Source organism: Lutra lutra, chromosome 10 (genome assembly GCF_902655055.1).
Source record: "Lutra lutra chromosome 10, mLutLut1.2, whole genome shotgun sequence".
In the NCBI taxonomy this organism is placed as follows: domain Eukaryota; kingdom Metazoa; phylum Chordata; class Mammalia; order Carnivora; family Mustelidae; genus Lutra; species Lutra lutra.
Genome location: NC_062287.1, coordinates 36436861 through 36462143, shown reverse-complemented (window position 1 = coordinate 36462143; position 25283 = coordinate 36436861). Strand labels below are relative to the sequence as shown.

Genomic DNA, 25283 nt, shown 5'->3' with positions numbered 1-25283 from the left:
TTCAGGCCTACTGTATAAACTTCTTTGGTAAGAAGTAATCAGTTTGTTTATTTATGATTTTATTTACTCATTTGAGAGAGACACAGTGAGAGAGGGAACACAAGCAGAGAGAGTGGGAGAGAGAGAAGCAGGCTTCCTGATGAGGAGGGAGCCCAATGAGGGGCTCCATCCCAGCACCCTGGGATCATGACCCGAGCCGGAGGCAGCCACTTAACACCGACTGAGCCACCCAGGTGCCCCAAGGACTTTTTTTTTTTTTTTTTTTTTTTTTTTTTTTTTTTGAAGGGTAGTTGACATACACTGTTACATTAGTTTCAGGTATACAGCTTAGTGATTTGACAATCCTATATATTACACTCTTCTCACCACAATAAATGTAGTTTACTGTCACCATTCAGTGTTATTGCGGTATTATTGGCTGTGTTGCCGGTGTTGTACTTTTTATCCCTGTGACTTATTATAAGTGGAGTTTGTACCTCTTAATCCCCTTCACATATTCTGCCTATCTCCCACTCTCCTCCCTTCTGGCAACCACCAGTTCTCTGTGTTTATGAGTCTGTTTCTGTTTTGTTTGTTTATTAGGGTTTGTTTTTGTTTTTGTTTTGACTCCATATACAAGTGAAATCATGTGGTATTTGTCTTTCTCTGGCTTATGTATTTAGCATAAAACCCTCTAAGTTGACCCATCTTGTCATGTATGGCAAGATTTCGTTCTTTATTATGGCTGAGTAATATTCCATTATGTATATATGTGTGGCATATCTAATACTCCATTATATATATCACATCCTCTTTATTTATCTGTGGATGTGTGCTTAGATTGGTTATTATAAATAATGCTGCAATAAACATAGGAGTGCATGTGAGTGTTTTCTTTGGGTAATCAGTAGTGGAATTACTATTACTGTATCATATGGTATTTCCTTTTTTTTTTTTTTTTTTTTTGAGGAACCTCCTTAATGTTTCCACAGTGACTTCCCCAGTTTATACTTTTACCAACAGTGCATAAGCGATCCCTTTTCACATCCTTGAAAACACTTGTCATTTCTTGTCTTTTTGATACTAGCTGTTCTTAGTAGTGTGACGTGATAACTCATAGAGCTTTTGACTTGCATATCCTGGTGATTAGCGTGTTGAATATCTGTTCATGTGTCTTTTGGCCATCTAGATCTATCTTCTTTGGAAAAATGTCTATTCATGTCTTCTCCTTTTGATTGGATTATTTGTGGATTTTTTTTGGTGTTATGTTTTAGGAGTTCTTTGTCTGTTTTGGACATTAACCCCTTATCAGCATACATGATTTGTAAATATTCTGCCATTCAGTAGGTTGCCTTTTTGTTTTGTTGAGGTCTCCATTTGCTGTGTAAAAGCTTTTTAGTTTGATCCAGTCCCAGTAGTTTATTTCTGCTTTTGTTTCCCAGGCATAAGGAGACATATCTATAAAAGTGTTGCTAAGGCCAATGTCCAAAAGATCACTGCTTATATTTTCTTTTAGGAATTTTATGGGTTCATGTCTCACATTTAGGTTTTTAATCCATTTTGAGTTTATTTTTGTGTATGGTGTAAGAAAGTGGTCCAATTCCATGGTTTTGCATATAGCTTGCCAGTTTTCCCAGTACCACTTATTAAAGAGTCTGTCTTTTCCCCAGTGTATGTTCTCACCTCCTTTGTCACAGATTAACTGATCATATAAGTTTATTTCTGGGCTTTCCATCCTGTTCCATTGATCTTTGTGTTTATGTGCCAATACCATACTGTTTTGATTATGGTAGCTTTGCTGCAATCTTGGAATCTGGGATTGTGATACCTCCAGCTTTGTTTATGCTTCTTAAGATGGCTTTGGCTATTTAAGGTCTTTTATGGTTCCATATAAATTTTAGAATCATTTGTTCTCGTTCTATGAGTAAAACCGGTTGGTATTTTGATAAGGATTACATTGAATTTGTAGATTGCTTTTGGTAATAGGGACATTTTAACAATTCTTCCAGTCTGTGAGCATGGTTTATCTTCCCATTTTTTTATGTTGTTGAGAAACATTGAAATAACTTTGGTGACAAATAAGCCATTCCAAGTGGCTAGAGAAAGAGAGCATATACCTCATACTGGGTCTTTTTGTTAATCTAGCACATTTGTGATACTGTAGTTGCTGACATGCAGAACAAAAATGATGCGTTCCAGCCAATTGCTCTAATAACTGTAAATGCAGAAATAAAGTACTGGCAAAGTCATACACTATTAGGTGTAATCTAATGAAGGGATGCAAGAAATGTTTGGTATTACAAAGTCTGAGTCGTTCAGAAGAGGTTTTAAAAAGCCTGAATTAGGCACCTGGGTGGCTCAGTTGTTAAGCGGCTGCCTTCAGCTCAGGTCATGATCCCAGGTCCTGGGCTCAGTGGGAAGCCTGCTTCTCCCTCTCCTGCTCCCCCTACTTGTGTTCCTTCTCTCTCTCTGTCTCTCTCTGTCAAATAAGTAAATACAATCTTTAAGAAAATTAAAAAATTAAATAAAAATAAGAAACCTGAATTGATGGGGTGCCGGGGTGGCACAGTCAGTTGGGTGTCCTACTCTTGGTTTCAGCTTTGGTCCTGATCTCATGGTGGGATCAAGCTCTACATCAGGCTCTGCTCAGAGCAGAGTTGGTTTGAGATTCTTTCTCCTTCTCCCTCTGTCCCTCCCTACCGTGTTCTCTTTCTCTGAAATAAATAAATGAATCTTGAAAAGAAAAACAAAACAAAACTGAATTGATATAAAAGGCATATATTGATTTTCTCCTTTCCTATTAAATTTGTTATCTAACTACTCTAGGTTTTTTAGATAATTGTTCCTTTAAATAATCCTAAATCTGGAATCTTTTCCTCTCCTCAGTCTTTTCCGTTGATTTTTTAGGTTTCCATGTTGTAGGTGTTTCATGTCTGTGTTCTTTCTAATTCCACTATAGTCTCATTGCGTAATAGAAAGAATAAGCTGGCTATATTATAAAATGTATCAGTCTCCTCTTTGGAGCCTGTAACATTCTAGGCTCTAAAAATTTGGCGAATGAATGAATTACATTAATAAACGGAAAAGTGTGTCTTGTTTTGAGTAAGAAGCCTCAATTTTTACAAGATGACAGTTCTTCCTATGTATTATATGGTTTACATAACATTTCATGTAAGTCATTGTTTAGGCAAAATGTTTCTGAATATGTTAATTATAAGAATAAATTTGAAATGTTTTAAGGATTTCTGTAATGTAGGAGACTGGCATTATCAATGTTTATAAGGTTTTAATAGTTAAAATACTAGAATACTAATAACGAAATCAGAATAAAAGTCCTGAAACTGTGGTTTCCGGTGTGTGTGTGTGTGTGTGTGTGTGTGTGAGAAACTATGTAGTGGGTTCATGTGTGTGAGTAATAATTACATCTATAAATATTGGTACCTGTGTGAATTTGGTATATGATATAGATGCCATTTAAAGTTTTTCCTTCAATACAAAAGTAACTTTTATTTCACTTAAAGAATTAAATGTAAACATATGTGAAACTACACATATAATAAAGGAAAATATAAAGTTTATATATTCTTGAAGTTACAGAAGAATGTTCTACCTATATAAAGAACTTGATGTTAAAGTTGTTATAATATGAAAAATCAGAACATCTTTATGCCAAAACTGACAACATCTAAACTGGCAGATATATTTTCTGGAATTAAGGACCAATAATAAAGTGATGGGGGACTTTTTCTTAAGGAATTCGGAAGAAAATTGGCCAGTTTTATTTATTTATTTATTTATTTATTTATTTATTTATTTATTTATTTATATGTAAATTTTTAATAGAAATCCAAAGTGAAATAACCAGAAGGAGCTTTTGTTTCTTAATCAAAATAACAGAAATATCGTAATTAATAGTGATATGTGTTGCCAAAGACATATACATCTGATGAAAGTATAAATTGATACAGCCTTTTATGAAGGTACTTTGCTTCAAAAACCTTTCAAATATGGATTTTTTTGACCCAGCAACATAATTTTTCAATTTTTAGTTATTGACTATGAGGAAGTAATCTTTTAAGATTATCTGATTGTATGAGGGAATGCTCACAGTTTCATAGTGCTAACATCAAAAAGAAAACTTAGATAAATTTTGATTTAAATTTGTTTTATTCATATCAAAAAAGATTGAAAGCAGTAACCAAAAGTGATAGTCATTACTTCTTCATAGTAAGAGTATAAGTTGTTCTTTTTGTTTTATTTTCCTGTGCCTTCTATAGAGACCATGTATTACTTTTATAATCAGAAACTTTTGGTGGGGGGACAGTTTAAAGAATGAATAGAATTTTTCCTATATAATGAAAAATTGAGATTTAAAAAAATAGTCCTTTTGTGCTTGAGTTCTGTAACTCTACAGTTGGAGTCTGCACATGATCCTATTAATAAAACAGATTGGTAGTTAATGTACTTTTGGACAGTTAATGAATTTTATATGATTAGCTAAATATTTTTACCATTTTATAAAATCTTCAAAATGTTTTACCATAATTTGGTTTTTGAGTGTCTGGTGTATTTCAGAGACTCAGAGTATGTCTTTAAATGGATTTTTTTTTAATGGATTTTTTTAAAAACTATTATGTTGCAGTAATAAGCATTTCATTTTTCCCAAAGAGTGTTTCTCCTCTGGGCCCACCCATGTTTTACTTTTTATTTAGATGAGGTTTTTTTTTTTTTCCATTGAACTTTCTCCATATATTTACATTATGCATGTTTGGATTTGGCAGCTATATTTTCTGCTCTGAAGAATCTTCAAGATAAGATTCGACGCTTAGAACTTGAAAGAATTCAGGCAGAAGAAAGTGTGAAAACCTTGTCTAGAGAAACAATTGAGTATAAGAAAGTTTTGGATGAACAGATACAAGAAAGAGAGAATTCAAAGAATGAGGAGTCAAAGCACAATCAAGGTTTGTTTAATTATGAAGGAAATGAAACCTACAAATACTCAAAATACAAAATGAAATACACAAAATGTCTTGTAAAATTACTCTAAAAGCAATTTCACATTAGTATTTTCTATTAGTCATTGTCTTTGAGCACTCCAGAATTGCATTATACTCAGGTGCGTTTCGAAGAACACATGCTGATGGTCTTGCATTATATTTACTGATTGAGTTCAAGACAGATTGGACTAGCATATAGAAAGAGAATGACTTAAGTCATCTGAATAGGCTTCTAGAGCTACTGGAAAGTGTTCGTTGTATACATAGTAGAATTCCCATTAAATAGCTTGTTAAAACTTCCTGTGAGTGAGCTAATTTCTCCTTTTGTCACGTATTCTTTTTAGAACTGACATCTCAGTTGTTAGCTGCAGAAAATAAGTGTAATCTTCTAGAAAAACAGTTGGAATACATGCGCAATATGATAAAGCATGCAGAAATGGAAAGGACATCTGTCTTAGAAAAACAGGTATGGTGTATCACAGATTCGTTTTCAAGAATGTTAGTTATGGAGAAAATCAGACTGACCTAAAGATCTTTTTTCACAGTAAAGACTAACGGTTCTGTTAATGATAGTCATTTCTCCTTTTATCCTAATCACCGATAGTAGTACAAGGAGTTCATCTTGAGAAACAGTTCGGGTAGGCTTTGGGGGAAAATGTGATTTGTTTCTTCAGCATAGCTGTAAAGGGTTTCCTTTTTCCATGACCCTCACACACCCTGCCATATCCTGTGCTTACAGCTTCGATAGCTTCTGGTTTTTGAACGGTATAACAGCCCAAGACTGAAATTACTTGAATTGTTTATACATTGGGGAAAGGGGTAGTCCGTTCAATCTGCCACATAATTGGAAATAGAAACCATTATAGGGGCACCTGTGTGGCTCAGTGGGTTAAGCCACTGCCTTCGACTCAGGTCATGATCTCAGAGTCCTGGGATCAAGTCCCACATCGGGCTCTCTGCTCAGCAGGGAGCCTGCTTCTCTCTCTCTCTCTCTCTCTCTCTCTGCCTGCCTCTCTACTTGTGATCTCTGTCAGTGGGGTATTCCACTTCTTAGGTTAGAAAGAATCTATAAGAGCAGAGTAAAAATGTTCTGATTAGTATATCTGTTAGGCATATATAATAAATGTCTTTGAATTAATAACCTTGTTTCATTAGTAAATTTCAAAAATAGCCCATTTCTTAAGATTGGTACTGGAAATAAAATATGATTTATGCCAATTTTTAACAGTGTATTTTTTAAGGGCAGTAACTGTCCACTAGCCTAGCCTAGTTTAATGGTTTACTCTGTGACTGTCAGATGGTAGTCTTTTCAACACCTTGACACTAAACCTGAAAATATAATACTAGATATTTTGCATAGAATTTAGAGACAATATAAATGATAGATACAAAAATAATTATTGCCTTAATTAAGAGAGTAACTGTGTAAGTGAAACAGACTCATTGAAAGTATTAGTCTATGTGTAAATAAATCCCTGCTACCCCAGAGTATAATGAAAGTTTCAGTATATGGAACCAAATGTAATAGTGTATGGTGAGAACAGGATTCCACTTGTTTTCCCTCTGTGGTTTCATTTTAATATGTTCTCCTAGAATTTCTCTGTAGTATCTAAGTAGTTCTATGAAAAGCCAAACAAATGTAATATATAGTATATTCCCTGTGTCAGTTGCTTTTTGTTTTGTCAAATTATCGTGCTGTTTATTACTGTTCCCTAGGTTTCCCTCGAAAGAGAACGACAACATGATCAAACACATGTGCAGAGCCAACTTGAAAAGTTGGATCTTCTGGAGCAGGAGTATAACAAACTTACCACAATGCAGGCCCTGGCAGAAGTCAGTGAATGTTTCTTTCACTCATCAGTGCATAATATTGGTTCTTTTGTAAAACTGATCATTTTATAATACTGGATATTCATAGGAAGAAAAGTGACCTTGTAGCAAAGAAACAGGAATTTTTAAAGGGCAAATATGTAAATTTGGAGAAAGTGTTCACTTTTTATAATCTTGATGTACATAAGGAAATAGTTCTTTTTGAAAATGTTGGAAGCGTAAATGTTTTTGATTATCCTTAAGGCTTGTATTACTTGGTTTAAGCTGTTCTCTTTAGTTTTAATTGGTTCACTTGGGAAATATTTTTACCACTGAGATTAAGTTCCTAGTTTAGCTTCCATGTACGCTATATGCCTTCGTTCAGAGCTGTGTGCTTTGGCCATAGATTTTACCCATAATTCTGTTCAACTGCCTCACAGCTACTTCACAAATGACTAATAATGAATCACAAAGAGTGTCATGGTTACTGGCAACCACAGTCCCATTACTAGAGTGAACTAACAAGCATATAGTTACTGTGCTAAAATTTTATAGCAGATTACTATGTTGCTGTTTTAAATTTTACATAAAAACACTAAATCTTTCACTTTTAATATTTTTATTACTAGAAAAAAATGCAAGAGTTAGAAGCAAAGCTCCGTGAAGAAGAACAAGAAAGGAAACGTATGCAAACTAAGGCAGCCCAGGTAAGTTGCAGTGTCAGCAGGTAGGCTCCTCGTATTTCATACTTTTCTTAATACAAAAGATTAAATGTGGACTTTTTAAATTATTTATATTTTGGAATAACCCAATATATTAATTGTCAGACATAGCTTGATATGGAAAATAAATCTATATTTTTACAGGGAGAGAGTAAAAGTTGAGCAGCTTTTTAGAGTTGTTTAAATTGTGATGTTCCAATCAGCATTTTAAAAAAATAATAGACAAAAACATCACAGATAATATATATAATGTAATACGTAACTATGTAAAATTTCTCACATGGGACAATACTGGAAATGTTTGAAAGCCATCATGTAGTTTCCATCTTACACATTTTCCTTTTCCTTAGTGGCCTCAAAACACCAGGACAGAAATTGAGGTAATAGGCTGCCCCACTAGCTAATGACCCATACTAATTCACAAAAGCTATCATAAAGGGAAAGCGAGCTCTGTTTGCTCCTAGTATTTGATTTTATCCTGTGCCTTGGCTACCAAATAGAATAGGTGGGTCATTGTGAATTCACAGAAACACTGAGTTTGTGTAAACCAACCAGAACTTCCATTTCTTAAAGATACAGTAATACTTTTGTACCCTGTGAGTCTTAGAAATAAATACCTTGTTTGTAACTGAAGACTCTCTTACGAGCTTATTTGTTTAAATACCTCCCATATATTGCCCTCCCACTTCCAAAGTCTTTAAGTTTTATACATTTGTATGTATCTCTTCCCATCATATTAACACAAGAAGCAGGTCTCGATTCCAAAAACAGTTAGGAATGGAGGCTCTGCAGTTCAGCTGTTGTCAGATGCCAGCTCAGTTCACATGTGGGCTTGAAGACTGTAAACATTCTGTTCTGTCATCTTGTCTACTTCTTCATTACTTCCCAGAATTCATTGAATTAACTTATCTCTATTAAACCTGATTTATTTTCTTTCTCCATTTCCTCACTTACAACATGCAAACTCGTGGATTGTGCTTTATATACATTGTGGCATTGTGGTGGTTCTGTTGTACATGAAGTAAAAATTAAGCAGGTTCATTATTTAAATTTTAATTTACAGTATTTTTGCTTTCTTTTTTCATTTCTTGGGCATAAAGAAGGGGCCAAATACTTATTACTGATAATATAGTAAATTTTTAAAAAGATTTTATTTATTTATTTGACAGAGAGAGAGATCACAAGTAGGCAGAGAGGCAGGGGGAGGCGGGCTCCCTGCTGAGCAGAGAGCCCAATGCGAGGCTTGATCCCAGGACCCTGAGATCATGACCTGAGCTGAAGGCAGAGGCTTAACCCACTGAGCCACCCTGGCGCCCTGAAAAGGTTTTGAGTTCTGAGAGTGAACACTATTATAGTGGAATAACAATGACCAGGTATTGTACATGGTTCCAAGTCAAACTAACCTTTTTTTTTTTTTTTAAGAGATTTTATTTATTTGAGAGCATATGAGCACATGGTTGGGGAGAGTTGTAGAGGGGAGAGAGGGGGAGAAGCAGACTCCCCAGTGAGCAGGGAGCCAGATGCCAGGCTCAGTCTTAGAACCCCGGGAATCATGACGCTGAGCCAAAGGCAGACACTTAACCGACTAAGCAACCCAAGCATCCCCAAGTCAAGTTAACCTTAACTTTCCTAATCTCAGGCAAGGTATTTAACCATTCAGAGCTTGGGTTTTAACATGATGAAGTGGTCTTCACATTATGTCTTCCAAGTATTAGAGAGATCAAACAAGAGAAAAGACAAAGTATTAAAGTACTCAAATGGTAAAATTCTGCCACACAAATAGATAACCACTACCAAGAAGAAATAAATAAACTGGAAGTTAAAACATTCAGAAAAAAATTGTTCTTTTTATGCTGTTCAAGCTCATTGGCTTCATAGGTATTCCAGAGAGTAATTTTATGTTCAGTGAATTCTGTCTATTCAGTTTACTATCTGTAAAGCATTGTTAGATGCTTAATGTAAATGCTCCTGAGGGTAAGCATCCCTCTCTTGCTTTGTCTCTGAACAGATTCTCTGCCTAATGAATGCAGTCATTGTAGGAATTATTAGTATTCTATTTCTTTAATCCATTGGTTCTGAGTGTTTGCTCCAGCTCCATCATAATTTCCTGGGGAACTGTAAAGTACTTTTTAAACAGTGAGGTCCAGAGAAAATCATTATAATCTGAATGTTTCTCATAAACTCCAAATGAGTTTGATATACAGGCTGGTTTGAAAAACCACTGTTGTAGACAAATACACACAGGTGTGTGTGTATATTTATGTTTTTGTTGTTGTTGTTTTAGGAAATCTGAAAGTTGGTTTAGGGATGGCAGCAGTCCTTATTTGATATCCCTAGAAATTGGTTATGGAATTTCTACCATGTGCAAAGGAAATTATTTTTAAATTAATGTAGTCACTAAGTTACTAGAGAAAAGGGCATAACGCATCTGCTGTTCTTTACCATACCTTTCAGTTCTTTTGGACATAAATTTCCAGTTTCTTTTTCTTTAAAACATAAAAGTATGAATTTTCTAAAGAGGAAGAAATGTATTTTGCTCTCCATCTGCTTTGTGCCTGGCACTGATGTGATTGCCATGTGTAAAAAAAGAAAATATTGAAACAGTGGTTTTGAATTAGATATATTGCATTTAACTCACTAGGTCTAATTTATGGAACAACTACAAATAATGGAGCTAAAGTGTTCCAAGCTAAAAAAAAAACACAGACAAATGATAACATAGCACTTCAAGATAAAATGACAGACTTGTAATTGATTTAAAATATTTGGTAAATGTTGAAAGATTGATTCAAGACAGGTTATACAGTTGTGATGTGTTTTCCATTCAGATACTACTGTAGGTTTTTACAGGTCTTTACATGGCAAATCTCAGATTTAAATAATAGCTTTTATTCCTATAGCATTAAATTTATGCTGTCCTGTTTTTTTTAGTTGCAGACTGGTTTAGAAACAAATAGAATTGTCTTTGAAGATAAGGCAACTCCATGTGTTCCCACTGCAAGAAGAGTTAAAAAAAAGAAGTCAAAACCACCAGAAAAGGTACGAAAACGGGACCAGTAAGTCAAAGTGCTGATTATCACTTAGCGTAATTTATGTGAAAATACTCAAAACAGTGTGGTACGTCAACCTTTGATCTCTTTCATTCAGTTTCTTCATTGGGAAAATGGGGGTAATAATTATATATAAATTTTTACCTTAGTAGATAACATACATGAAAGCATTTTAGAACTGCAAAACACTACGCAAATCTTAATTATTATTCAGTATTTCATTAATGACCTTTTACTCTTAAGTGTTTTTAGGTGTATCTGACTATACGTGCATCACATACTTACACACACAGTTTTTTTTACTGAGACCGTAATTGCTGTTTTGGCACATACTGTTTTTTCCTTCCTGGCGTTTCTTAGGCTAGGATGCATATTGTCAAGTATTATTAGGGGCTCAAGAACATTCTAGTATCAATAAAGCAAGTAGTAGCCCAGCAGTAAGCTGAAATTTCAGGTTAGTGCCCTATGGTCAGCTTTTATCATGTGAATAAACTTGTTTTTCTTTCCTTTCCATTCAGAAAGGTTCTCGGAACTATTTTGCTGCACAACCACATTATAGATTATGCTTGGGGGATATGCCTTTTGTAGCTGGAAAGGTGAGTTGGTCAAAGTCTGGATTTTTTTTTTCTTTACAACTTAGCTCTTTGAATTAAATCAGCTCATACACCTGTATGCCTAGAAATGCTGAAAACATTTTTTTGCCCCTTTACCAGCAATGGATCATAGTAATGTGAGAATGAGATAGAAGAAGGTATTATGGGATTGGGAAAGCAGGGCTGAGACTAGGGGGACTTTAAAGCAGGTAAAACATATGTGCAAGGAAAGGTACGAAAGTTTCGAACAAAATCCGACGCCCTGGTTTGGAGAAGGAGTGGTAGTAAATGAAATAGGAAATAGTATATTTGTAGCATTGGATTTTTAGTATCAACCTTGTTCATTTATATTTAAATATAGGTAGATATTTTAATAAGTAGAAAGCATATACTGTTTGTCCTCACATGCATATTACTTAAGAACTCATTCTCCCAAGAGGCAGTCAGAAATAGACCTGAATCTTCTGTTCCTTCAGTATTATTTTTTATTTTAAAATTTTTTTTTTAAGATTTTATTTATTTGACAGAGAGAGAAACACAAGCAGAGGGAGTGGGAGACGGAGAAACAGGCCTCCCAGTGAGCAGGGAGCCTGGATGTGGAGCTAGATCCCAGGACACTGGGAGCATAACCTGAGCTGAAGACATAACCTGAGCTTAACGACTGAGCCACCCAGGTGCCCCCTCCTTTAGTGCTTAAATGTAGAGATGATAATTTTGTCAAATATCAGCAAGTACTAGGTCATTTCTAATAAGTGCTAACTCTGTGTTAGTTAGGGTGGCTCAGTTGGTTGAACAGCTGATTCTTGATTTCAGCTCAGGTCATGATCTCACGGTCCTGGGATCAATCCCCAAGTCCTGCTTTGCACTCAGCAGGGAATCTACTTGAGATTCTCTCTCCCCCTGCCTTTCTCCTCACTACTTCTAAAATAATCTTTTTTTTTTTTTAATACATTTAATGAGACCTCATTGATACATTTCTAGACCACTTATTTGGAAGTTCCTAAGTGAGTTAAAATCTTTCACTGTAAATTATCTTTGTTCTTTTTCTGCTCTCAGGGATCCACATAGAACAAATGAGCCCTTGACTGTAGGGTAATATAAAAATTTTGAAAATAACTTTATTCTCATCTCCTTATTCTATTCTAGGTTATAAACATGTTTTCTTCAGCTATTCAGGATGTGTTTTAATGAGTTTATCTCCTTATCACTCTCTTCCTTTCTAAATGTGGTATGACTAGCACAGAATAGATACTTTGTCACCTTCTGGTGACAAAGCTCGGCCTAGCATCATATTAACATTCTGGCGGAAGCCACATGATCAATCCCTCTCGTGAATTTTTTTTTTTTTTTTTTTAGAGATTTCATTTATTTATTTGACAGACGGAGATCACAAGTAGACAGAGAGGTAGTCAGAGAGAGGGGGGGAAGCAGGCTCCCCCTCTCATGAATTGTAGAGTAAACTGAAGTAACAAGTGTTTTCCTGAATCTTTTCATTAGCTTCTAGAGTGTAGGTCCTACACTTGTAGATCTAATTATTTTATACAGAATTTGTAAGTAAATGAAGCTATAGGAGTAGATTCACCCTTTCCCACGTTACATTAGAATCTAGTTCATTATTTGTATTATCTCCAAATATTGCCTATCATTGATAATTCTCATTGAAGTCATTAATACAAAGTTTGAACAAGGCAGGTTCGAAGACCAGTCTTTTCAACCTAAACTCTCCTTCTGAAGTTATTTGTACTCTTTATGAAATATTATTCAAATAGGGGTGCCTGAGTGGCTCAGTTGGTTAAGTGTCTGCCTTCGGCTGAGTTCATGATCCTGGAGTCCTGGGACTGAGCCCCTCATTAGGCTCCCTGCTTAGCAGGGAGTCTGCTTCTCCCTCTGCTCCTACCCCACTCATGCTTTCTCTCACTCGCTAACTCTCCAATAAATAACATCTTTGAAAGAAAATTATTCAAATAGCCAAGAATGTGCTGTCACCTAGCCAAGTGTTCTCAAACTGTCTATTGTGAAGGATCAGTTTTTTTTTTTTTAAGATTTTATTTATTTATTTGATAGACAGAGATCACAAGTAGGCAGAGAGGCAGGCAGAGAGAGAGGAGAAAGCAGGCTACCCGCTGAGCAGAGAGCCCGACGTGGGACTCGATCCCAGGACCCCGGGATCACAACCTGAGCCTAAGGCAGAGAAGCCCAACTCACTGAGCCACCCAGGCGCCCCTCAGTTTTTATTTTTAATTAGATGTTGTCATAGACCAATACACTTGTAAAAGGCAATAAAAATGAATTATTAGAAAAATGAAATTAAAAAAATATAAAGTACATGTCCTAAGTTTTAAATTATGGATTGAACAAACAAAAAATTAATAAATACAATCAGCAAAATAACAGGAAAAAGAGTTTTAAAATCTGCATAATGCTTATTGAAAGTATACATAGACAATTAGTATCGCCAACACAAGTTACGAGCAGAATAATGATTTCACATACTCACATTTTTTCACATTCTAAATGATTACTGTGTATATCAGCATTAAATTGTTAACGCCTGGGTGGCTCAGTGGGTTAAGCCTCTGCCTTTGGCTCAGGTCATGATCTCAGGGTCTTGGGATCGAGCCCCGCATCAGGTCCCTCTGCTCAGCAGGGAGCCTGCTCCGCCCTCCCCTTCTGTCTGCCTCTGCCTACTTGTGATCTCTCTCTGTCAAATAAATAAGTAAATAAAATCTTTTTTAAAAAGAATAAAAATGAATTGTTAATGAGACAAATGAATTTGGTTCTTGATAATCAAGGTGGTATTGATGACTATGGAGTTGCAAGGGAGAATGTCTATCTAAACCATTTTAATTGTAGGTGAATTTAAATCATCTTGATAAAAACATAGACCAACTTTTTAATTTTGAAAAGGTTCTAGATTTATAGGAAATTGCAAAAATAATACAGGGCCCCTGTACCCTTTATCTGGTATACAGCAGCAGCGGTACATTACGTAACATAGTAGAGTTTCACAACCAGGAGATTAACATTGGTACAATCCATAGACCTAAGTCAGATCTCTCAAGTTTCACATGCCCTTGTGGGTGTGTATGTGTGCACATGCACATGTGGATTTAGGTCAGTGTGAATTTATCACATATTCGTGCAACCACCACCAGCACTCCATGCCTACAGTTTTGCCATTTCAAAAACAGGAATCATGCAGGATGTGACCTTTTTGATATTAACCTTTTCACTCTGTATAAATCCCTTAAGATTGATCAAATGGTTGTGTGTATCCATAGTTCCATCCTTTCTCTTCACTGAATATCCCATGGTGTGAATGTACCACAGTTTAATGATTCACCCACTTAAGGACCTTTGGGTTGCTCCCAGTTTCGGTGTTCACAAACAAAACCAGTACAAACACTGTGTACAGGTTTTTGTGTGAACATATTCATTTCTATGGGATAAATGTCCAGGAATGTGATCACTGGGTTGTATGGTAAGTGTATATTTTCTTTTTAAACTATCCACTTATTTTTAAATGATTGTAACATTTTTCATTCCTAGTAGCAGTGCCCAAGAGATGAAATTTTTCCCTATCCTTACCAGCATTTAGTATTGTCACTTTTTATTTTAGCCGTTCTGAGTGTATGATATCTCACTGTGCTTTGATTTTATATTATAGTAATGATGGTAGTCCTATTTTCATGCGCTTATTTACCATCCATGTATCCTCTAATGAAATATCTACCTACATTTCTTGCCCTTTTTTAATTGGGCTGGTTATTATGGGTTTTTTTTTATTGATTTTTGTTTTTACTGTTAGGTTTTAAGAGTTCTGTATTTTGATAAAAGTCATATATCAGATACATAGTTTGTGAGTATATTCTCCCAGTCTTTCTTCCTCTTAGAGTGTTTCACAGAGCAGCCTTTTTTTTTTTTTAAGATTTTATTTATTTGACAGACAGAGATCACAAGTAGGCAGAGAGGCAGGCAGAGAGAGAGGAGGAAGCAGGTTCCCCGCTGAGCGGAGAGCCCGATGTGGGGCTCAATCCCAAGACCCTGGGATCATGACCCGAGCCGAAGGCAGAGGCTTTAACCCACTGAGTCACCCAGGCGCCCCACAGAGCAGCTTTTTGTTGTGATGAAATCCAGTTAATTGATTTTTGCTTTTTATGGATCATGCTTTTGCTGTCAGGTCTAAGAACTCTTTTCCAGGACCAACATCCTGTAGATTTTCACTTATGTTTCATATGTATTTTATAGTTTCATATTTTACATCTAAATCTGTGATCTACTTGAAATGATTTTTGTATACAGCATGAGGCTTGTTAGGTCAAGGTTTATTTTTTATTCTGTTCCATTGATATATGTGTTTACCTCTTTACCTCAAATTCCTTTGATTACTGTGGCTTTATTTTTTTAAAGATTTTATTTATATATTTGACAGAAAGAGAGCAAGACAGGTAACACAAGCAGGAGGAGTGGGAGAGGGAGAAGCAGCCTCTGCACTGAGCAGGGAGCCCGATGCGGGGTTCGATCCCAGAACCCTGGGATCATGACCTGAGCCGAAGGCAGACACTTAACAACTGAGCCATCCAGGCACCCGTACTGTGGCTTTTTATAGTAAGTCTTAACATCAGGCAGAGTGATTCTTTTCTCTATTCTTTTTCAAAATTGTTTTAGCTCTTCTAGTTTCTTTGACTATAAGAATTCTAGAATAAGTTTGTCTCTGTCTACAAAAAAGTCTTTTCATAATGTTGGTTGGAATTACATTATACCTATAGATCAACTTAGGGGAGTTGATGTCCTTGTGATGTTGAGTCTTCCAGACCATGAGTACAGTATAGCTTTTATTTATTTATTTAGATCTTCAATTTCTTTCATCAGTATTTTGTGGTTTCCAGCGGATTGATCCCATGTCTGTTTTATTAGATTTAAACTCACATTATTTTTTTTTATAGCAAGTGTAAGTTGTATTTAGTTTTAATGTAGTTTCTGTGTTATCATTGCTATTATATTTAGTTTTTGTATGTTGAGCTTACATTCTGTGATATCACTGAATTACTTTCTAGTCCTAGGAATTGTTTTTTGGATTGGTTTGGATTTTCTGTGTAGAGAAGTATGCCATCTGTAAATAGGGACAGTTTTATTTCTTTTTAATTTGCAAACCTTTTATTTCCTGTTTTGCCTTAATGCATTAGCTAGAATTTCTAATATTACATTAAGCAGGAGTGATGAGAGTGGACATCCTTGCCTTTTGTCTGATCTTGAGTCGGGGGAGAACATTACCATTCAGTCTCACCAGTAAGATATTAGCTGTAGGTTCTTTATCAATCCTCTTTATCAACTAGAGGATATTTCCTTCCGTTTCTACTTTGCTGAGAGTACCTGATTGGGCGTTGGATATTTTCAGATGCTTTTCTTTATTAAATGATATGGTTATGTGCTTTTTCCTTTATACTGTTGATGCATTACATTGATCGATTTTTAAAATAGTTGAACTAGTCTTGAATTCCTAGAACAAACCCTACTTGGATATAGTATACAAACTTCTTCGTATATAATGCTGGATTCAGTTTGCTACCTAACAATAGAAAGTAAGAAAAAAGAGACTGTTAGCTTAGCACAGTGGTTTTCAAACCTGGCTGGTCAGAATCAACTGGCAATCTTAAAAATACATATTTCCATAGAATTTTCTTTAAATCAAAAAAAAAAAAAAAATACACATTTCCAAGCCTTGACACTACACTCACTGAGTTTGGAGTGTTGTGTAGGAATCTGCATTTTAAACAAGCCGTCTAGATGATGCTCATGGAGCCAAGTTTGTCCAGCCATCTGTTTGTAAATTGAAATAGCATATGGAGATTATTGTTTAACATTCAAAACCAGAAATTTTGAGAAGGATACCAGGTTTATCCTGTTGTTGTTTATGTGACAAGGATGAACTTGGTGCATCTTACTATTTGAGGATAGTGAAATGAATTTGACCACAGTCCCTCCTGCCTGGAAGTATGTATACTGTTTAGTAAGTGAAATAAATATGCAATCACAATTGTAATATATTGTGATAAACACTGTGATAGACATAAATGCTATAGGTGATCTGAGAATGGGCTACTTAATTGGACCAATTCATTACCTGGAGGTTTTAAGGAAGTCTTTAAAAGTTAATATATCTGAACTGAGTTTTAAAGAATGGTAAAAATGTTGGCCACACAAAAGAAATGGCATGTGCAAATATTAGTTTATTTAAATAATGCAGATTTTCAGAGCTAGTTCAGTGATTCATGAGTTGCATACAACACCTGGTGCTCGTTACTTCCAAGTGCCCTCTTAATGCCTGTCACCCAATTACTCTATCCCCCATTCCTGTCCCCTCCAGCAACACTGTTTGTTTTCTAGAGTTAAAAGTCTCTCATGGTGTGCCTCCCTCTCTGTTTTCTTTCTTTTTTTTTTCTGTTTTCATCTTACTTTATTTTTCCTTCCCTTCCTCTCTGTTCGTTTTGTTTTTTAAATTCTACATGAGTGAAATCATACGGTATTTTTCTTTCCTCTGACCGACTTAATTTCGCTTAGCATTGTACCTTCTAGTTCCATCCACGTTGTTATATGTTAATTTGAATTCAAGCAAGCAGAGAAATTAGGGGATGGGTGAGATATAAGGCCAGTGGGGTATCAGTTACAGCTCAGTGATAGAAGACTTCTTTCCTATGCTAAGGAGTTTGGACATTAAAGTTAGTGGGCTTAACATCAAATATTTCAAGTAGGAGAACAACCTGATACTCCTATTAGAGTAATATTTTAGGAGGAGAGCTTTTAGCACTGTGGAGTTAAAGACTGAACACACTGTGGGCAGGGAGGCCAAATGGAATCTTCCTGTAGCAAGTAGTAGGGGTAGTTGCAAGGGAATGACAGGAGGGTGGAGACGAAGAGGTGGATTGGAGGTATTTCAGAGGTTCAGTGTGACTTGGTACTTGGATTTACTCTAGGAGATTTATATTGTCTCTTGGTGGGTGGGGGTCTTTTTATGCTACTTAGGGAGTAAGCAAGAAAACAGATTTAGGGGATGTGGCTTCAATTAATTCTCATTTTTCTTCAGTCCACCAGTCCTAGTCATGCTGTGGTAGCCAATGTTCAGCATGTCTTGCATCTAATGAAGCAACACAGTAAAGCCCTGTGCAACGATCGAGTGGTCAACAATGTTCCTTTGACAAAGCAAGGTTCTTCACGAAGTGGTAATAAAAGTAAGAAGTTGTCAGTAACGCCTTCCTCCTCCAACAGCATTAATGAAGAGTTGTCAGAAGTCTTACAGACTTTACAGGATGAATTTGGGCAAATGAGCTTGTGAGTTTTAGTTTTTGTTTTTTGGGGTTTTTTTTAAGTTATATTTAGTTCTGGGGTGCCTGGTGGCTCAGTCAGTTAAGCGTCTGCCTTCGGCTCAGGACATGATCCCAGGGGTCCTGGGATTGAGCCCCGAATTGGGCTCCCTGCTTAGCAGGGAGTCTGGTTCTCCCGCTCCCTCTGCTCCTCCCCGCTGCTTGCGCTGTCTCCCTCTCAAATAAATAAAATATTTTTTTTAAAAAATTACTTCTAAAAAAAATTTACTTCTAAAATTCTAAAACTTCATTTTAACTTCTTGGTGACATCATTAATTATATTGTTAATTTGTTCAGCAAATATCTGAGCACAGTCCTTGAACCAATCACTAAGACCTTAACAAATATAACTGTTCTGGGGAAAATCTCTCCCTTTTTTAATACTGTTAAATGTTTTCATGATCAAGGTTTACATTTAAGCTTTATTTTCTTATCGGGAGCTTGATACACATGGAGTTTAGTTCAACTTAAATGATAAGTTAGGATGTATTTGAAGAACGAGATCCTCCCTGTCTTTCTAGGCTTTTCCTTTCAATATACATGTATATGTATACTGTTCTGGGGGAGGAAGGAATATAAATTATTAGGTCTTTGAAATTAAGAACTCCTCTTGTGCATTTGCCTCTAGTGCCTTTCTTGAGCCTTTAAACCGTCTTGTTGCTCTGTTTAAGAAATCGAGTCATTTTTTATTGCACAGACCAGTGGTCCTATGATGAGTGGGTTGTGGTGGACCTAACCATGAAACCAGAAACTTAACCAAGCCTTGCTTTTATTTTTTATATAGTGACCACCAGCAGCTTGCGAAACTTATCCAAGAATCCCCAACTGTTGAACTGAAGGACAACTTAGAGTGTGAACTGGAGGCACTGGTGGGGAGGATGGAGGCCAAAGCCAACCAAATAACTAAAGTTCGAAAATACCAAGCCCAGGTAACTCCAACTCTTTCCTTTTCCCTGTTTCTAATGATTAAAAAGAACAAAGCAGAACCAAAAGCCCTTCTCCTAAAATACATTAATCGATGACATTGAAATGTATCACAGATAGGGAGCTACAGGGAGCATTTCTCTAATGTAGACACTGATTCAGTCCTTTTGTACTAAGGATTGGTGCTCAGTGGGCTAGGAAGGAAGACACTGTCTTGTAATCTGAGAGTCGATTTCATCATCTAAGATACATGTTTCAAATACTGAATATATTTACTCTTACCTTTATATGAACAAACTTAAACTTCCCTGATGAATTTAAATGGTTCTAAATGTATCTAAGTCTTTTGAAAGCACTTGGAAATTCTTGATTCCCAAAGGAGTAAGTCAGATAAAAATATGTGAAAAAAAATCTTGTTATATTTCTGTTGCTAATTAAATTAATAGAAGAGCCTTGTATTTAATACCTACTAAGTGCAGTGGGAGGGCACACTCCAGAGTTTCGTCTGGAGAGAAACGTAGTGATTCATGGCTTAGGCGATTGCTGTGACTGCTGAGAGCAGGCTGGAGACCAGCTGGGCAGGGGGAAGTTCTCTGTCAGAAATGATCACTGACTGCAGTGGGGGAGAAGCAGACAGATTAGAAGTGTGCTTTGGAAGTAGAAAGATTAGGGCGGCTTGCTGCTATCATTTGAGGGAGAGGGCGGCCATACCACTGATGGAAATGGAAAAAGACTGGAAGCAGAATAGGTTTGGCTGACATTTACTGATTGGTGGCTTGATGCTAAGTGCTTTTAAATATGTCCTCTTATTTGATTTTCATGGAACACCTATGAAATGGGTGTATTGTCTTATTCTATGGATAAGGAAACTGGGCTCTTTCCTGGGAGGTAGGCATTTTCTAAAGTGAGAGTAAGTAACTTCTATGCAAGGACATACTAGCCTACTGGTAAATGGCAGAGCTGGCATGCAGACGTGGGTCTTTTCAACTCCAAAACCTGAGATTTTAAGTATTTTTGTAAAGTTCACATTTAAAAAAGAATAAATATAAGCAAATGATTGCTATAGGAGTAATGATCTAATTTGTTTTTTGTACATTCGATTTAACTTTATTCTCGCTAATGGAACACCAGCTTGGCAGTGGCTTAAAGTACAAGTAAAGCTCTCTAAAAATAAATTCTCTGGTTTAAATTATTCTAAAATAGTGAAATAATTTAAAATCTTTTATATTAATACGTTACCATTACATCTCTTTGTCCATCTAGAATATGTTTCATTGCTCCTCAAATGAGTTTCTAGAACCACTCTTCTCCTCTTCTTCACCTTTAGTATCTATCCTATCCTTCACTTACCATGTCAGATTCTTTTGTCTTCTCCGTGACACCTTCCCCCAGCCCCTCTTGTTTCTCACTCTGTTCTGCACTTGGGCAACACTGCCTTACCTTCTGAAAGAGCCCCGATGTTGATGTTTACTCTTGTTCTCTTGTTTGTATGTCCCTTTATATTTTGACACACAGTGTTCAGTGACCGGTACAGTAAGTTTTTGAAGGCTTTAAAACAGTGAACCCAAAATACATTATCTGCATTTTAGTTTATGTGAGAGTTCAAAATACCAGTTGTCAGGGGCGCCTGGGTGGCTCAGTGGGTTAAGCCTCTGCCTTCGGCTCGGGTCACGATCCCAGGGTCCTGGGATCGAGCCCCGCATCGGGCTCTCTGCTCAGCAGGGAGCCTGCTTCCCTCTCTCTCTCTCTGCCTGCCTCTCTGCCTACTTGTGCTCTCTCTCTGTCAAGTAAATAAATAAAATCTTTAAAAAAAAAAAAATACCAGTTGTCAGAAGGGAATGTTTTCATCGAATTCTCCTTTTTCCCTGCCTTGGTTATTTGCTATAGCTGGAGAAACAGAAGGTAGAGAAGCAGAAGAGGGACTTGCGAACCACCAGGAAGACTCTTGATGGAGAAGGAAACAGCAGCAGTCGTTCTTCTGGAATCACGGGGACCACAGGCAGGAAGGACGTTGTCAAACTGAGACCTGGTGAAAAAAGCAGGAAAAATCTGCAGTTACTGAAGGACATGCAGACCATACAGAGTTCATTACAAAGCACTGGTCTGTGTTGGGATTACTAACTGGTAGCAGGTTATAAATTTTATTCAGATAATCTGTACCTCGTCGATCAGATTTTGACAATTTACTCTCCAGGTCTCATACTCTCTTACGTTGGAATTAGTGAATAGCAGGTGTTAAGGGGCCCGAGCTTCATCACACAGGCTTCTTGTGTTTCGCATCATGACTAAGTGTTAAACCACCTAAGTGGAAACCAGGGGAGTTTTAGCGGCCAGGCAGCCACACACACTGCTTCTTTGAGATGAATTTGCTGTACTGAAATACTGCACTTTGCAAACAAATTACCAGTTGTTTACTTGTGGGTGTGATTTTTTTTTTTAACAGTTCCTTACATATCTGAGTAAAATTAGGTTTAAATTATCAAAATGCGAGGCTGTCCTGTAGGCAGTGTTTGCTTAAAAAATCTAAATCTTCCCCTGACACAAATCACCCCTTTCTCCTTTCCAATACAACCATTAAATATACTTTGTTTCGACTATTGGTGGAGCTTTTCTATATTTAAGTATTTATACATATTTAAGAGGATTGCTTTGTTTTGTTTTTTGACATTCCAGACATTGATCAGTATTAAACACACTTGTATTGGTGTTATCCACCATTAAAAAATTTTTAAAGACCCAGCATTCATTTTAAGTCCATTCACTGCAAAAATTTTAAAAGCATTTTTTGAAGTATAAGCAAAGTACTAATGAAGTAAATGAGCTTTTAGAATGAAGAGAGAAGAGGAAATGTTGTAAAGCATATACATTTGTTGTTTTTAAATAATACCTGTTTGTAATCATGCTACTGAGTTCGAGGCATTGTGTTTTTTAATCTTGAAACTTAGAGAAGAGCCCCTTGGACATGTTATCGGTGTGCAGTATGAGTGCATTAGCTGTACACATGTAACTCATTATGTTAATAATGTGAATCATAATTCTGCATACATCAAGACATGTGAACTTTTTATAAATTTGCCCCTGAAGTCAATAAAGCAGCTTTTTTAAGGAAACACTGAAATTTTCCTTAACAGCCTGTTAATAAAGGCTTTATTTGTTGTAATCTCTCTAAAAAAATGCATTTCTAAATAGGACATTAACATATTTTGAGAAACAATAAGAATATATAATTACATAATTTGCCTTTCTCATGCTTACACAGAAGCTAAACCCAACAAGACAACTGTCTCATGGCATGTGATGAGATACTCTGAAGACTACTAAAGGACACATTAACCACATGTTAGATTTTTTATGCCTTCCCTGGGATCTAGATGGAAGTTCTGGGATTTTATCTGGGTATAATCAGCATGAAATGTAGTGCCCATCTGGGCACTAAGCTTATTAGGTCTCTTGAATTAATTTTTTTACAGAGTTCATTTAGGTTCCTTGAATTTGGATCTGTTTGTGAATGTTCTGAAATTGTATGTAAACTTTTGCTTGCGTGCACAGTTCTGTATCCTCTTGACGTCACAACAGAGAGTCCACAGACCCAAAGAATCACTGCTCTTGGGGACATGGAAAATATTTTCTTGTGTCTCGACCACCATTTCAACTATTAAACTTTTGCTATCGCTGTGTTTGAATTTCAGGTCATTAAACTGTGTGACATTTGGCATGGTAATGGCTCTAAGTCCTAATTAGGAGAAGTTTAATGGTGCTAAAACCCACCCCATCCCTCAGATAGGAGTCAAACTCTCATCTTCAGCTTTTAATAGAGTCAGGTGAGAGTTGAAAACGATACCAAAACTGCCTCATTCTCATCTGAGAGTTTACAACGGAGGGGTTTGCTGTTAGCCACCTAGTGTGTTGCGAGAGCACTGGTGCAGTGCACTTCTTACACAAGTGTCTTCTGTGTGTGAGATGCCGAAATGGATACCAGGCTAAGAAGGGTATGCTTGCAAGGTAGGTGATAGACACCTGAATTATTTCAGCACTTGTGTGGTGAATGTGGTGGTGACAGCACGAGCGCAGTGCAGTGAGGGCACAGAGGAGGGGGTTAACATCCTGGAGGAGGAAGTGATGCCTAGACTCTGGAGAACTGGAATTAGCCAGAAAAGCGAAGTGTTCCAGGTCAACGGGATAAAATAAAAAGGGAAAAGGCCAGATTCTGCAGTTGACATGGGAGAGTTGTGGCTAGCTTAGTGGTACTGGTACCTAAGAGTCGAGATATGCAAGTGAGACTAGAAGAGTAAGCCAACAAGTTACAGGAGGCTAAAGAACTTTGACACAACCACACGGGTCTCTGTTTTGTATCCCAGATCATAAAGGAAAAAGTGCACCTGCACAACCACTAGTCATAGATATAAAGTTATAAAACAGCTCTCAAATATGAAAGTTACATAAGCTGCTGAATTCGATGTAGTCCCACTTGTTAATTCTTACTTTTCTTATTTGTGCTTTTGGCATTCATGTCTAAAAAATGATTGAGGAGACCAACATCAGGGAGCTTCCTCCTATGTTTCCTTTAGGGATTTTATGGCATTGGTCTTCTGTTTAAGTCTTTGATATATTTTGAGTTAATTCTTGTGAGTGGTGTGAAGTAGGGGTCCACTTCCATTATTCTCCGCATGTTTTCTCCAGTTTTCCCAGCACCACTTGTTGAAGACTGTCCTCTCCCCAGCAGGTGTTCTTCGCTCCCTTGTTGAGTATTAGTTGACCACATAGGCCAGGATTTCATTCTGGCCTCTCTCCTGTTCTATTTTTGTGCCAGTACCGTACTGTTTTTATTACTGTGGCTTTGCTAGTGTACAACTGACCCTTGAACAACATGAGTTTGAACTGTGTAGGACCACTTACACATGAATTTTTTACAGTATTGCAAATGTATTTTCCTTATGATCTCAACACTTTCTAGCTTACTTTAAAAATACAGCATATAATATACAAAATGTGGAGTTTTTTTTTTTTTTTTAAGATTTTATTTATTAGAGAAATAGCACAAGCAGTGGAAGCAGCAGAGAGGGAGAAGCAGTCTTCCCGCTGAGCAGGGGAGCCTGATGTGGAACTCGATCCTAGGACCCTGGGATCATGACCTGAGCGGAATGCAGATGCTTAACTGACTGAGCCACCCAGGTGCCCCCAAAACATGGGTTTTTTTACTCTCTTACTGGTAAGGCTTCTGGTCAACAGTAGACTATTAGTAGCTAAGTATTGGGGGAGTCAAAGTTATACTAGGATTTTAAACTGTATGAAGAATCTGTACCCATGTTGTTCAAGGGTACCTCTGGTGGTGGCCTTTTTTCTTGGGATTGCTTTGGATATTTGGGGCCATTTGTGATTCCACAGAAAATTTTGGATTGTTCTATTTCTGTGAAGAATGGCTTTGATATTTTGATGGGTATTGTGTTACATAATTTTTTTGCACATAATTCATGTTTGTAATGATCCTATGTATTTCTGTAGTATCAGTTGTAATGTCTCCTCTTTCATTTCTAATTTTGAGTTTTCTTTTTCTTAATGTAGCTGAAAGTTTGTCAGTTTTATCTTTTCAAAGAACCAGCTCTTTAAAAAAAAAAAAGGAGAACCAGCTCTTTTTTAGTTGACTTTTTTTTCTTGTTTCTCTGGTCTCATTTATTTCTGTTCTGGTCTATATTAATTTCCTTCCTTCTGCTAACTTTAGGCTTAATATGTTCTTTCTACTTTTTGAGATACAATGTTAGGTTATTTGAGATCTAATTTCTTAACATCTGTGTTTATTACTATAAACTTCTTTCTCTTTTGATTTCTTCTTTGATCTATTTGTTGTTTA

At 36.5% G+C, this 25283-nt stretch overlaps 1 protein-coding gene across 2 annotated transcripts in view; it reads left to right on the top strand.

Annotated features, from left to right (window-relative positions):
* The window catches only part of CEP57 (centrosomal protein 57), a 48700-nt gene extending 25582 nt beyond the window's left edge, over window positions 1–23118 (top strand). For both annotated transcript variants that reach the window (XM_047690655.1, XM_047690654.1), the window contains 9 exons: window positions 4761–4940; window positions 5321–5442; window positions 6693–6809; window positions 7415–7492; window positions 10439–10546; window positions 11076–11153; window positions 18235–18479; window positions 19296–19440; window positions 21323–23118. In XM_047690655.1, coding sequence (XP_047546611.1) covers window positions 4761–4940; window positions 5321–5442; window positions 6693–6809; window positions 7415–7492; window positions 10439–10546; window positions 11076–11153; window positions 18235–18479; window positions 19296–19440; window positions 21323–21556 — 1307 coding nt within the window. In that variant the 3' untranslated portion in view covers window positions 21557–23118. The remainder of the gene's footprint in view (window positions 1–4760; window positions 4941–5320; window positions 5443–6692; window positions 6810–7414; window positions 7493–10438; window positions 10547–11075; window positions 11154–18234; window positions 18480–19295; window positions 19441–21322) is intronic.
* Window positions 23119–25283: the final 2165 nt, after the last annotated feature.